The sequence below is a fragment of the Gymnoscopelus braueri genome (assembly GCF_963280865.1).
Source record: "Gymnoscopelus braueri genome assembly, chromosome: 21".
In the NCBI taxonomy this organism is placed as follows: Eukaryota; Metazoa; Chordata; class Actinopteri; order Myctophiformes; family Myctophidae; genus Gymnoscopelus; species Gymnoscopelus braueri.
The window spans coordinates 7,297,126-7,311,954 of NC_137623.1; the positions used below are offsets into that span (position 1 = coordinate 7,297,126).

General features: G+C 40.9%; 1 protein-coding gene across 1 annotated transcript in view; it reads right to left on the reverse strand.

The window, feature by feature from the left end:
• Positions 1 to 7,980: 7,980 nt before the first annotated feature.
• The window catches only part of gpr158a (G protein-coupled receptor 158a), a gene marked incomplete at both ends in the record, with an annotated part of 115,836 nt that continues 108,987 nt past the window's right edge, over positions 7,981 to 14,829 (reverse strand). The window contains 5 exons of the mRNA XM_080418344.1: positions 7,981 to 8,493; positions 8,824 to 10,251; positions 10,751 to 10,831; positions 11,557 to 11,703; positions 12,957 to 13,062. Of these exons, the coding sequence (XP_080274470.1) occupies positions 7,981 to 8,493; positions 8,824 to 10,251; positions 10,751 to 10,831; positions 11,557 to 11,703; positions 12,957 to 13,062 (2,275 nt within the window). The remainder of the gene's footprint in view (positions 8,494 to 8,823; positions 10,252 to 10,750; positions 10,832 to 11,556; positions 11,704 to 12,956; positions 13,063 to 14,829) is intronic.

A 14,829-nucleotide genomic window follows, 5' to 3' on the forward strand; every position in this document is an offset into this window, starting at 1 on the left:
TTTGAATAGCCATCGCTAGAATCTAAAATGACACGGATGCGTTAAGGTGGTTATGTTGCACAGGTTTTTTTTTTCTCAAATTTTTTATCCCACAATTTTGTAACCCTATTTTTTTACCCAGTGCCAATGCCTAAGCTTGTAATCCTGGGCGCTACTCCCCCTCTGCCAGCCTGGGGAGAGCCCCGAACTGAGCTCATGCTTCCTTCAACGCATGAGGGGTTAGCAGACCGCTTCTTATCACCTGACAGGGGGGAGTTTCCCCGGTAGGACGTAGCGCGTGGAAGGAAAACGTTATTCCAACCAGTTCCAACTTCCTTTCCCCTCCATCAGGCGCCCTGGCTGACCAGGGGGAGGCAGTATAGAAACCCAGATTACTGCATGTTTTTTGTGCGGGTGCCTATCCTAGGAGACACGGGGAGAACATGCAAACTCCACACTAAACTTTTAAAGGCCTGCATTTCTCCTCAACTCCCTAGTCTGTATGAAACAGAAACACAGAACCTTATCATGTAATTAAAAACACATTTTATATACACTTTCAACTTTCATATAAATATTTATTGCAGAGGAGGTATCTTCTTTATGTACATGCTATCACAATATAATAACACGATATAAATCTACCAAATATTCCCATATATATGGATGCTATAAGCTTGTCATATAGCAATTATAGCTATGACAAGCACATAATACATTGGGTTATTACAGTATCACTCACTATACAACTGGTAACAGTCCATAAAAGATCAAGTTTTTTTGTTCTATTCAAGGGCAGTGAAAACATCGGTCTTACTACTTTTTGTATTTCATGCAGAAGCCACAAAGAGCAAGGTTTACCACATTACAGCATTGAGTAGTAGTAGTAATAGTAGTAAGTAGTATTTGCCATTCGGTGACTTGGTTTTGGTCACGAGAGAAGTTCGGGTTAAATTAATCAAGCTATTATAGCCAACTAAGAACACCAATGGTAAAAAAAAAAGAAATCGAACCAGTGGACACAGAGCGACAGGACAGTGTATTGCCTATAATGTATGTCAGTGGTTCTCAAACTTTTGAGGACCAAGGACCCCCAAATTGATCTATATTTGACCCCCACCTGAAAATGTTTTTTTTTCCTGACCCCCAGTAGAGAAGATTTGTGTTACAAAAAAAAAATCTAATTTATTTTTTCCAAAAATATCTGATGTACAAGCTTGCAGCGCGGCACGAAGTGACGGGCTGTGAGCTTGTATATCTGATATTTTTTTAAATAGCCACTGTAACACATTTTGCCGGGGGACCCCCTGGAACCCCTCAAAGGACCCCTGGGGGTCCCCGGAGGACCCCACTTTTGAGAACCACTGGCCTGTATAAGTATGTCAAAGGGGCACAGCAACAAGTGGGCTCGATTTGCACGAGTAAATTGTCGAAGTTTCACAAAGAACCTTCACCAGTTGGTCGTAGATGATGATTGCAGCTGAAATACAGCCATAACTTCCAGAGACATAAAACATAATAAGACACAAGATTCATGTAATAGACTAAGAATTCACAGGTAAACTTTGGACCGATTGAATTGAAGAGAGCGCTACAGCAAGCATGTCATTGGCAATGAAACGAAAAGTATGGAAATCAAAAAGTAAAATGATAAAACAACAGAGCAATATATTTCATAGTCTCATGGTGGGATATTAGTCTCGTACTATTTGCTGGTCTAATAGCTCATATATATTGTGTGTTAGTGTGTGTATAGATATACACATTTCTTTGTAAATGAACACCCTACCTGATCAAACTACGGCGTCACACAAAAGTAGGAAAAGTAGCAGATCCACAAGCTCAAAACGCGTCACACAGCGACGCGTTTCGAGCTTGTAGATCTGCTACTTTTGCTACTTTTGAATCCTGAAAAGTAGCCATTTTGGACATATGAGGTTTCCACCCGACAGAGACGATTATATTAAACCCCTAAAGCCTAATATAATATATTTCACATAGAGTTCACAAACACAGTGTCATGCGACATGCTGCCTGACAAAAATGTTGTATTTCCAACTGAAATAAGGGTCAGCTTAAGGTTGAATACGTACATTTTTGTTATAGCAAAATGTCCCGCAACGCTTTTTCACTAAAGCATAAATTAGTCTGGCAAGTGGTTATGAGTTGCAATCTGTGTTCACTACTTTGTCAATTTCTGTGTACATTTTGCAAATATTGCAAATGGAAAATGTTAACGGTGCAGCAAGTGATTTTCTTTCTGTTAAAATACGTCGTATAGCTCTATATTCTGAAAGTAATCATTGCTATACAGTAGAGTGTTTGTTCAGTAACATGCGGTCTATACCCGGCTCTCCCGCTGCTTTAGTAAACAGAAAATGCATTTTCAGGTTGGGATACCGATTGTATCCAATCAGGAAATAGGAACAAGTGCAACTCTTAACACATTGGCTGCCAAAGACGCATATCTGCGTTCTATTTAATTTCTCGCCTGGCTGCCAAAGACGCAGATCTGCGTTCTATTTAAAAAAAAAAGAAAAAAAAAGAAAAAGTTTTTTTTTCTTTTTTCGTTTTTTTCTTATTTTTAGACCCAAAGACCAAGGAGATATGATATATCAAAGATTTAAACTCCTATCCACTTCATTGTTAACTTAAAACTTACAAAATCTGTATCTCGGCTCCTGAGAATTTTTTTTTTCAATGGAAAATCTCTGGCAGTCTACAGCCAAAAATCTGAAATAATTCTGGCAGGAAATGAGTGAGGAACACGAAGAAATGAGCAGACACATTTTGAAACTGGAACACAATAAAAATTAAGCTTATAAATGGGTACTCTCTCCTGATTGGCTGCAATTGACAACCCATCTGTAAATTATATAGAGATATAGAGCTTTAAACCTTTAACAAAAAAAAAAAAACGTTTTGATTTTAACCACAAAATACCACTTACACTGGTACCTTTGAAGGGAAAATGAACATAATTTAATCATTATTATCTAATGTCAACGGGACAGGCTCTATCTGTGGGACAGTTTCAGTACCTAACACTCATTTAACCCATTAATACCTGGAACGCATCTGTGTCACTTTTAGATTTCTTTAGGCTATTCAAAAATAGCAGATATACAAGCTCATAGCGCGGCACCGAGTGCCGCGCTACGAGCTTGTAGATCTGCTATTTTTGAAAAATCGTGAAAATTATTTTTTTTACATTTTTTTCCGAAAAAAATAAATAAAAAAAAACATTTTTTTTTTTTTTTTTTTATATTTTCGTCATTCCGTCATTGGCCATGATAGCCATAGAGCCATCGGACGGGAATTCCCGTTTTTGGCAGTTAAAGAGTTAATGGGTTAACGGACACAAGACTAGATGGGAAACCTTCATGCGCTTTCTTTGTGTAAGTCTAATTTGAAATGAACGCTACGCGAGCAATTGATTTCTAACCACGCATGCATGGTCTCGTATTATAACGTTGCTGTCGGGCAGACACCTCTTATATCCATATTCTAACTTTTTGTGTTTTTTGGTAAATTAACGGCCAGTGTTGGAAAGTAACTAAAGTAATATGTAACTTAAAGTAATATTATTACTTTTTTCCAGTAACTAGTAAAGTAACTAATTACTTTTGGCAGGGAGTAATAAGTAAAGTAACTATATTACTTTTTAAACAAGTAATATGTAATAAGTAATATATTACTCTGTTTTAGTAACTTTTCCAACACAGTGTTGGAAAGTAACTATAAAGTAATATGTAACTTAAAGTAATATATAACCTTTTCCCAGTAACTAGTAAAGTAACTAATTACTTTTGGCAGGGATTAATAAGTAAAGTAAATATATTTCTTTTTAAACAAGTAATATGTAATAAGTAATATATTACTATGTTTTAGTAACTTTTCCAACACTGTTAACGGCCCTACTTGATCATACTACCGCGTCACACAAAGGCATCAAAAGTAGCAGATCTACAAGCTTGTGAATCGTGAAAAGTAACGGTTTTAGACATATGAGGTTTTCACCCGACAGAGACGATAAGGAAAGGGTTTTATATCTGAAACCATTAACCCCAAAGAGACCTTTAACCAACGTGAACCCCATCAGCCAGCATGCCTATTTTAGACCCCCTGTCCAAGACCCCTGCTCTAGTACAGCGGTTCCCAAACCTTTCCATGCCAAAGGACCCCCAAATAGCCATATATATAGCCTCTGGCTACAGCCAACAAAACAGCCAATCTACAAGCTCACACAATGCACCGCGGTGCAACATGTCGTGAGCTTGTAGATCTGCAGATTTTAGAAAATGTGTGAAAATTCCATGCCCTAACGCCAGGTTTAAAGTGGATAAACTGGGGGAAAAAAATCATGAATTTGAAATTAAATTAGTGTTATTTTCTCTTATTATTTCCAATTGGCCTCACTGGCTCCCCTTGAATTTGGAGCCATGAACCCCCCCCATCCCGCGCCACACACACACACACACACACACACACACACACACACACACACACACACACACACACACACACACACACACACACACACACACACACACACACACACACACACACACACACACACACACACACACACACACACACACACACACACACACACACACACCTTGGAAACCTGTGCTCTTGTACAGTACATTTTGTTAGTGTCGTGATGACCTCAGGAACCACTCAATTTAGGTTCCCTGAAAAAAATAAAAGACCTTCTGAAATGTTGATGCTAGTAACGTTGGGGGGTCATGATTCACACCAACCCCACACACACACCGCTCACAATGCATCTGGCTCATAAATACTGTTGCCGTTGGGCAGAAACCTCTCATCTCCATATTCTAACCTTTTGTGTTTTTAAATGAACGCCCTATACTTGATCATACAGCGTCACACAAAAGCGTCAAAAGTAGCAGATCTACAAGCTCGAAACGCGGCGCGAAGCGACGCGTTTCGAGCTTGTAGATCTGCTACTTTTGATATTCTTTTTTTAATTTCAATCCTGAAAATTATAAACAGTTTTGGTACATATGAGGTTTCCCCCCCGACATAGACAATAATCATACGAGTCCAGCAAAGCATTATGATCAATCCATACGTGGCGACACCTTGACACAGTGTTCTGGATTCACAGAGGAGCTCATATAAAGCAGAGGTGGCTGACATACAGAAAGCAGAGGTGGCTGACAGACAGACAAACGCTCTAAAAGGCCGGTTACTCTCCATGTTTTAAACCTTACAGACAACAAGCCCCACAAAGGTCACAAAGGTCAGTGGCAGATGTGTCATTGTTCAGCATGTGGAGGTAGAATTAAGACACTGGCTCAGTGAGTCCATCTCTGGAGAGACATTAAAGCCTCACTACGTAACTTTTTTAAAATGAATAAAATGTAAATTTGTCCAATCTGTATGGTAGAGTATGTTAATAATAACTTATATAATTGGGGGTGGTATTTTGTCTCCCTGCTCAGGATCTGATACGAATTTTGACCTGATGGTCAAGATTCAATTTATCCACTGAGCAAAAATACCAGCTCTACTAGCTCAATGGTAAAAATGTCAAGACTTAAGCATGCAGGGAACCAGGTTCAAATTCGGGGTAGAAGAGGAAAGTTATAGTGCTGCTTTAATTTACTTTAAAATGTCTGCTTAAATGAAATAAATGCCAGCAGATAGCAATACCTTAAAAACATCATCGTTCAACTTTCTTTGTCTTCAAGATGTGGAAGCCTGTATAACGTATAACGTCAAATGATGTCATAGAAAGATCTGGACTGCACAGTATCATTCACCAACACCCTATAGGAACATTCATTTAAATTCAAAATGAACCAGGAGGACTTATCAATATATCATTTATATAGATATAATTTGATAGCAGCTCTATAGCCAGGTGATACTCACTATCAATGACGTCATCTACAGTAATAATGCCATCTATTTCTCAAAATATAAAAGTTACGGAACATTGATAATTTTTTTGGTGCACAAATAATACATTTGTACAATGTCATAAATAATTTTAGTTTTCCACATCTGTGATGAAATTATACAAAGGAAATGTAAACATTCTAGTAGCAAAACCTTCCCCCAAAAGTGTGATCATTTTATCAAAATAAATAATTAGAAAATCCACCATAAAGTGGGTGGGTGGATGGGTGTGAGTAATGTTAACTGTTTCTGTTTTTTCTTTGTGTTATTGTTTGTATGTCTTGTTTAAAAAAAAAAGCTGTATTATATAATGGCTTTATGTTAAAATTGTTATTCTCCAATAAAAAGATGAGCCTATATGAACAAAATAAAGAAAATCCACCATAAAACTATCTGGCACTGAGTTGGAAATATCAAGTGAGATGTCGGCTATTACAAAACGTACTTTATATAGAGTGGTACGCAAAAAATAGTGATGGAAAGTGAAATTCTTGCTTTAACCACTTAAAACCCCAGCAACCCCAGAAAGAAAATAGCAGATCTACTGTACAAGCTCACAATGCGACGCATGGTGAGCTTGTAGATCTGCTATTTTCTCACGAAGATATTTAATGTAGAGCGAAAACAGAAAAAGACACTGGTATTGGGGTCAACCATATGGGGTTTAAGTGGTCAATCCCACCGAAATATATAAGCAACAATTTGCATCAGCTTTAGAATAGAAACGCGACGCGAAGCGACCCGTTTCGAGCTTGTCGATCTGCTACTGTTGCTATTTTTTTCATCTAAATCCTGAAAAGTTACAGTTTTGGAACATATGAGGTTTCCACCCGACAGAGACGGTCAACAGTAAGGGACAATTTTGCTGTGACACTCAAGTTGCAGCTAGTGCACTCATTGTATTTTCCACAGACAATGAGCTATTGAAATATCGAATGAATAAAAAAGAAAATGATGATGATGGGGCTGCTGGCAATTTAGGGATTAAAATACACAAAAAAGAAAATGCATTCCAAAGCATTTGTCAGCAAAATAATGTCTTGTTTTAGTAAACAAATCGGTAGAAACCCAACGAACCACACATTTTACACCTTTTCCTGTGCATGCTGTGTATATATATATATATAGCTCGCCTTCACAAAGTTGACAAAAGACGCTGCTTGCTTCACCCGAGACGACATACAAGTAAGACTGAGAAAGAGACAATTCTAGTTAGGTATAGGCACATACAGTAATACATCTCCACACACTTTTGGAAGCATTATTAGACTGAGAACTATTAAACGAAAGCTAAACCGAAATAATCTCAGTAATGATTCACATGTTAATTTTGATGTGTGATATCTTTTTCATGACATCAAGCGATGAGGTTAAGAAAGTGGACGCGATGATGTATAAGATTAACTCATAGCTAAAGAACGCAACCTATCCTCAGTACTTTTTACATGGAGTTCGCTAAAGTGCTATTAGACCGGGTCCCTCGTAACCGTGACACAGTTACAAAATGAAGTTTATTGTCCCAACGTAGATCATCGTTCTTTGAAGACGGTCACTTACTCTTTGGCTTTTACTCTTTTCTATCATAACCTATAATTCATTTTGCAGGTTCTTATTACATGTCAATGATTTTCCTTTACCGTCTACATTATAGTCGTATTTAATGATGAGTTGATATTGATTTTACCTCCGAAAATTAACCTAAGAATTATAAATGTTGATTGAACAACAGAATATGATCAATGAAGATTTGTAACAATGCACATTAAAGTGAAAAAGTTTAATCAAAACTTGCATAATTATAGGCTAGGTTTTTTACCTTTAGGAATAATCTGTAATAATCTGGAATGTTTATCATGATTCTGTCATCTTGTTTTTTGTACGTTTAACTTGTTTTTAAATAGACAAAAAAACTTGAAACAAAATTCCGAAAGGAAGGCAACTTGTGGAAATTGATCATCTTTTCTTCCAAGTCACCCTAATAATAATGTCAACATTTGAGGATTTTAAAGTGGAAAAAGGTATACAAGAAGAACTATCTTTTTCAACGGTCCATTTTCAGGTTGAGTGTCATGCCTTTTTGCCTTGTGTGTTCTCGTCAAAGTCCCAGGGACAAATATCTGCTTTTCTTGCCTCAACCACCACCGGTGGCCCTTTGGGATTCTGATTGCTCTGTTGTTTTGCTGCAGAAGCACTTTTGTCTGCAGCTCGTTTGTCTGCCTCAGCATCGAAATCCCACGGACACACCTCAGCCGGCTGTACTTTGGCTGCTCCAGCCTGCTGTACTTCGGCTGCTCCAGCCTGCTGTACTTTGGCTGCTCCAACATTTTGACTTTTCCTTTTTTCTACCAACGGCATCTCCTGATCCTCCGCGTCCCAAGGGCAAACCTGGGCCATTTTCTGCTGGCTCACGGGTTTCTCCGAAGATCTGTTCCTGTCCTTGGCTTTCGTTCTGCTTCTCTCCACCTCGTCGGTATCTTTAGGCTTATCCTTCTCGACTGTTCTCGCGGAAGGCGTTGTCGTGCCCTTCTTTTTAGAAGGAGATTCCTTGGGTTTGGAAACCTGAGAAGGACCGGGCGTTCTCTCAGATTGTGGAGGTGGATAGGGCGTTCTCTCGGAGTGTGGAGGTGGACCGGGCGTTCTCTCAGATTGTGGAGGTGGATAGGGCGTTCTCTCGGAGTGTGGAGGTGGACCGGGCTTTCTCTCAGATTGTGGAGGTGGATAGGGCGTTCTCTCGGAGTGTGGAGGTGGACCGGGCGTTCTCTCAGATTGTGGAGGTGGATAGGGCGTTCTCTCGGAGTGTGGAGGTGGACCGGGCTTTCTCTCAGATTGTGGAGGTGGATAGGGCGTTCTCTCGGAGTGTGGAGGTGGACCGGGCATTCTCTCAGATTGTGGAGGTGGACCGGGCATTCTCTCGAAGTGTGGAGGCGGAGCTGTGGTGTCGCAATCCCAGGGACACACATCAGCCTTTGAAACTGGCGGCTGGAGCGAGACTCCCGTGAGGGATGGTTCCGTTACAGCACTCCTCCCTTTCCCGCCCACAGGACTGATGCCTTGTCTCTGCTTTGTTGCATCTGGCGAAGGGGTGAATTCAGCTGCCTTTGATGTGGGCTCTTCAAAGTCCCACGGGCAGACATCAACCCGCTGGCTTTTGAAGCTCTCTGTTGCAGGAAGGGACTGGGCAGTTTTGGTGTTTTGGTTGGCCTGAACACAAGGTTGTGTCTTCAAGCCTTCTACGTGACTGGCCTGACTATCATCTGCGTCTTCCCACGGACACACCTCTAGCGTCCTCTGGAGTTCTTTAGAATGCAGAGCACTAGATGGGGACTGATCGGGAACTTTCTGCTTCTGCTGCTGCTGCTGAGGTTTTGTTGCCTTGGTGCCATTTCCATGAACCGTCGTGGTTTCCTTCGGTGCTATGGACACGTGCTTCTGGACCCTGTTGTCAGAGGGAGTCGGGAGTTCTTCTACCTCCCAGGGACACACTTCTGAGAGGTCATAGGTATCTTTGCCCTTCACGACGGGCTCAGAGCAGATGGACGGCTGGCTTCCGCTCACCTGCTGTTTCATGATCCCACTTTTTGCCGCGGTCTGTTTGTACTCAACCGACTGGCTGATGATCATCTTGGGCATGCATTCGTCCTCTGGCTCCATACCAGGCCTGGTATCTTTGCCGTTCGTCTGACTCCTCTTATTGTTGCCGTCCTCCGCACCCTGAGCTTTCCCCGTTAAGCCCAGCGTCTTCTCTTTGGCACTGGCGATGACGCTCAGGGACTTCTGCAGCATGGAGGTTCTCGGGTGGATGGGTTTCTTGTCCGCGGTGAGGTTATGAGCGCTGGCCGACTTGCAGACCAAAGGAACCGACTCGGTCGAGTCGCCGGTCGCGTCCGTCTTCTCGTTCGACTTCTTGACCAGTTTCTTGCCCATCAGGGTGTCGAGGAGAGACCCTTCGGCCGCGTTCTCCTCCATCTTGTCCGTCGCGGAGCTGCTGGAGTCCTCGCTCTGATCTCGGACGTGGTCGTAGCTGCTGTGAGACTTCTTCAGTGAAAAGACGTTGTTCTTCACCGGTGTCTCGTCCTTGACAGGCTTTGCCGGGTGGTTCGGGTCGAAGGGGTTCTTCCTCAGCACGCAGATGCTGTTACGGTTTCCGCCGTGCTCCGCTTCCTTGTCTTCGCGGCTGCACTGTCGGTGCACCGATTCGGGGAGCTCGGTGATGCGCCTCATCAGCGACCGACCCAGACCCTTCTTGGAGCTCCGCTTCTTCTGAAGATGAGGGTTGTTGGCCAGCATCTTCTTCCTCTTGTATATCTCCAACTGGGAATAGAGTTTCTTCAATTCCTCCTATAGAATTTGTAAAAAGAAAAAGAAGACAAAAAACACCACCACACAAAACAATTATTGACCTGGAAATTGAAACTTCATTTACAATTTTAAAACGTGAATAATTGTGGCGTCCAACCAAGATGGTGTCACATGAAAAGCAGACGTTCTATATTACAGGAAACATGCAGTACATACCCATAACACTCAACCACAGACAGCTGTTTAACAAAGCAACCATGGTGTGTATCACATGCTTGGTGATGTAATGGAAAAAGACAGGACGGTCTTGGATGGCATTAAATAAACAAACAGTGTGTGTTTTAACGTTATGTCTGAAAGAGTCTCTGAAGCTTTGGCCCTGAATTTATTGTATTTCTGTCTCTGTGTCCAACCGATACAGTGACAGCTGAAACAAGCAGGACGTTATCAGATGATCAACTTTGATATCTGGTGCTCAAATCGTTTGGTTAGAGAGACCTATTCAGCTCTAACAGACAAAACAGAAACCTCTGCTCACATTGGTACGTTTTTCCCAAAGACTGTCAGATCTTACGCCACAGCCATTAACAGAACTGTGATGGCCCATTTCGTCTGGCGTCTGCAATAAAAAGACTGCCATGGCTCAGTATATTTGTCACAGATGACAGGGATTCAAAACAGTGGTTTCACAAGGTTATACCAGTGGCTCTCAACCTGTGGGTCGGGGTGGGGGGGGGGTCCCCAGATGACAGTGAAATGACAATTTAAGGGCTTTTAAGACCTTCTTAATACTAAAAATAAAGATAAAATGCCGCCCGTCCGTCCGTGCCACTTGAAACTTTTCAAATCAGCCTCATGGTGGCGCTATAACAGCACCGATCTGCGTAAAACTTTGTATGCGCACTCCCTAGAGGCCAAGGAAAAACCTTTGCCCTGCATTTTTCAAATCTGCCTAGTATAGCGTCACCAGGAGGCCGACTTTTTTGATATTACTCCTTCAGATTTGATCAAAATTTCATGCAAATCGGTACACATAATCTCTATTAGTCATGTGATCAAGACGGATCAGTTAGATTTTTCATATTCCATCCTGATTGGCTGATTGACATCTAAATTTGCAGGAGTGGCCCCAGGGCTCCGAGGAGCACTTTTTCTAGTTTTACAATATTTATCTGTGGAACCGAGTCAAACTAAATTGAATGTAGTGCTTATCGGGGTGGGGGGTCCCCAGTTCAAATATGATCATTTTGGAGGGGCCTGAAAAGGTTGAGATCCACTGGGTTATACAATGGAATGGTTAGAATTGAGAGAAGGTGGGGTAAAAAGGGGAAGCGCTAGACGTACCCGGATGTCCTCGGGGTCCAGGCTGTGCTCGCTCCACGCTGAGGTGATGCTGCTGTTGAGGTAGGACCCAGAGCGACCCATGTCCAGCTCGTCCTCGTAGGCCTCTGAGGCGATGTCGTCTCGCATGTGTGTCCCCGAGAACAAGATCTGGAAGCAAACGCAAAAAGAGAAAAATAACCTTTAGAGTTGCCATTGACTGTACTATTTAAAGCAGCACTTTGTAACTTTCCTCTTCTACCCCAGATTTGAACCCGGTTTCCTGCTCAAGTGCTGATATTTTTTGCCATTGAGTTAACTCATTGAGTGCCATTCACGTGTTTCACGTGTTTTATCGCTATGGTGCAACGTGCCAATCACGTGTTTCACGTGTTTTACCGCTATGGTGCAACGTGCCAATCACGTGTTTCACGTGTTTTACCGCTATGGTGCAACGTGCAAATCACGTGTTTCACATGTTTTTGAGGAAAAAAAATACAGTTTTTGAAAAAAAAAATCAGAACTCAAGATATCATTATCTGAAGATTTGCAGCTCCATCCACTCCTCGTTTAACTTATAACTGAAAAAGGCTGTATCTCACTTCCTAAGGACTTTTTTTTTACTTTGAGAAAAACAAAAAAAATCCCACTGGCCAGAAATGGCCAGAAATAATTCTGGCACTCAGTGAGTTAATAGAGCCTGCCTGCTTGCTCAGGGGATACATTTTATCTTGACCTTAAGGTCAAAATTCGTGTCAGATCCTGTGTCTAGGTGAGACATGACCTTTGACACAATCCAAATGTCTCAATAGAAGATCAGGGAGACACAATACAACTGTATAAGTTATATTGTGTTAACATACTCTACCATAGATTGGACAAAATTACATTTTATTCATTAAAAAAAGTTACATAGTGCCGCTTTAACCCATTTAGACCTGAGGCCGATTCTAAAAACGCCTTCTAAATCCTGACCTAAGTTTTCTGAAAATTTCAAATATTTATTAAAAAATTACAACAAATGTATGTTGCTATATACCGTGCATAGCAACAAGAACCCCAAAAGGGGTTCCCGTCCTCAAAGGTATCGTTACAAATAGGGGTTCCCGCCCAAAATGGGTTAAAGTTGCATAATCTGTCATTTCAGCAAACAACACTGAGCTCAAAATATATCATCAGACAAGCTCAGAGTAAAATCCTTGTGTTCTACACTTGTAAATATTGGCCCCAAAGGATCTGTGCTAATGTAAGAAGTTTTTGCATAATTACTACTAACTGAGTGGTACTTAAAAATCCAGAAAATGTCCTTCTTGGACAATAGTGTAAAGCGGTCTAAAAATAAACACGTGAGCTTTTCCACACTGTTCGTATTCCCCAGACAGGTGAAAGTAAAGTGAGCGATGAATCCAGGGTATGAGGTGTACCTTGGGCACCAGAAGCAGTCCCAGAGTGACTGTTATGGTTAGGTGGGTGTGAGCGAAGAACAGTAACAGCATCCAGTCTGGATGGAGCTCTGGAGCCAGGGTGAACCTATTAAAAAACACAGACACAAAGAAGAGACAGTGGAGGGAGCAATGAATCATATTACATCCGAATAATACAAAACTAATAGGCACAGTGCAGTGTGCTAGCCTATATTTATCCAATTATTTGCAGTGATGGAAGAAGCGCTCACATTTTTTTTTACTTAAGTAAAAGTATCAATACCACAATGTAAAAATAGTTTGTTTACAAGTAAAAGTTTGGTATTAAAAATGTACTTGAGTAAAAGTACAAAAGTATTGGCATCAAAATGTACTCAAAGCACCAAAAGTAAAAGTACTCATTGTGTATGTAACAATAATCAAAACTAGAAAGTTTTCAAATAATTGTAGTGTAGTGTAATGGAGTAGAAGTAAAAGTATTGAAAATTGTAAATACTCCAGGAAAGTAAAGTACTCAAAAGTGTACTTAAAGTACAATGCTTGAGTAAATGTACTTAGTTACTTTCCACCGCTGGTCAGGGGAGCAATGAATTATATAACAATCCAAATAATAATGCAAAACTAAATAGGCACGGCGCAGTGTACTGCTGCTATATTTATCCAAATTATTTGCTGCGTGCTAAATGTCAATCCCTGTTGGGTCTGATAGGAATAATGTTATGCAGGATCATTAATCATTCTTGCTCACACAGAATGATCTGGACCCATTGGTTTCAGTGAAAACACCATAAAGTGAACACTTTGAATCCGATCGCCACAGAGTCACTAATGCAATGTTTTAATAGAGATTATTATTGTGGCTTTGGTCATTATTACCCCAAGGTTATCCAACCACGTTGCAGGCTGCATCAAACATCAGCCCAGAGCCAAAGGCTGGGATACTGAGGGCAACGACAAATGCCGGGTTTATATCAATTGCGTACCCATCCGCTGTGTGGATGGAGTTTCCTGAAAACACGTTCGTCATTAGCTTAATCCATTAAGACCAGGAAAGCATCATTTTAGATTTTGACCACTTTAACCATTATCTTATACTTTGGCAATTCAAAAATAGCAGATATACAAGCTCATAGCACGGCACCGAGTGCACCGATCTGCAATTTTTTTTTTAAATCATGAAAATGTATGCGAATCTTTGAATATATATTTTTTTAAGCGAACATTTGTAACTCAAATCTTTGCTTCTGGGGATTCTACAAACAGTTTTTAAAAAATGTTGCTATAATATCAGTGGTTCTCAAACTTTGTATGTATTTGGCCAAGGACCCCCATCTCAAAACATGTTGTGCCAGGGACCCCCAGAAGCAAAGAAAAATGTTCGCTTAAAAAAACATATTATATTCAAAGATTTGCACACATTTTCACCGAGTGCCGCACTATGAGCTTGTAGTTGTAGATCTGCTATTTTTGAATAGCCAATTATATGAAGATGGGTTGAAAATGGGTGAAGTCGTCCTTTAACCCCTAGCTGCTCCCCAGACGCCCACTGCTCCTAGTTAGGATGGGTAAATGCAGAAAAGGAATTTCACGAAACGTATGTAGAAATGTATGTACAGTCAGTGACAATTAGACTGGAGGAGCCAGCCCTATCGAAGGTCTTGAAGGGCGGATCCATAGCATTTACAAACGCTTTTCTACGGCTCATTTATATATATTTTTCATACAACTTTACAAGCGGAAAAACTGCCAATCTACAAGCTCACAACGCTTCACATAAAAAAAAAAAAGATTACATCCAGCATCCCTTGTTGGGGGAGTTCAAACTAAGTGTCAGTGATTTAATAGCCTTCATAGCCTTGCCTGTATCCCCTGG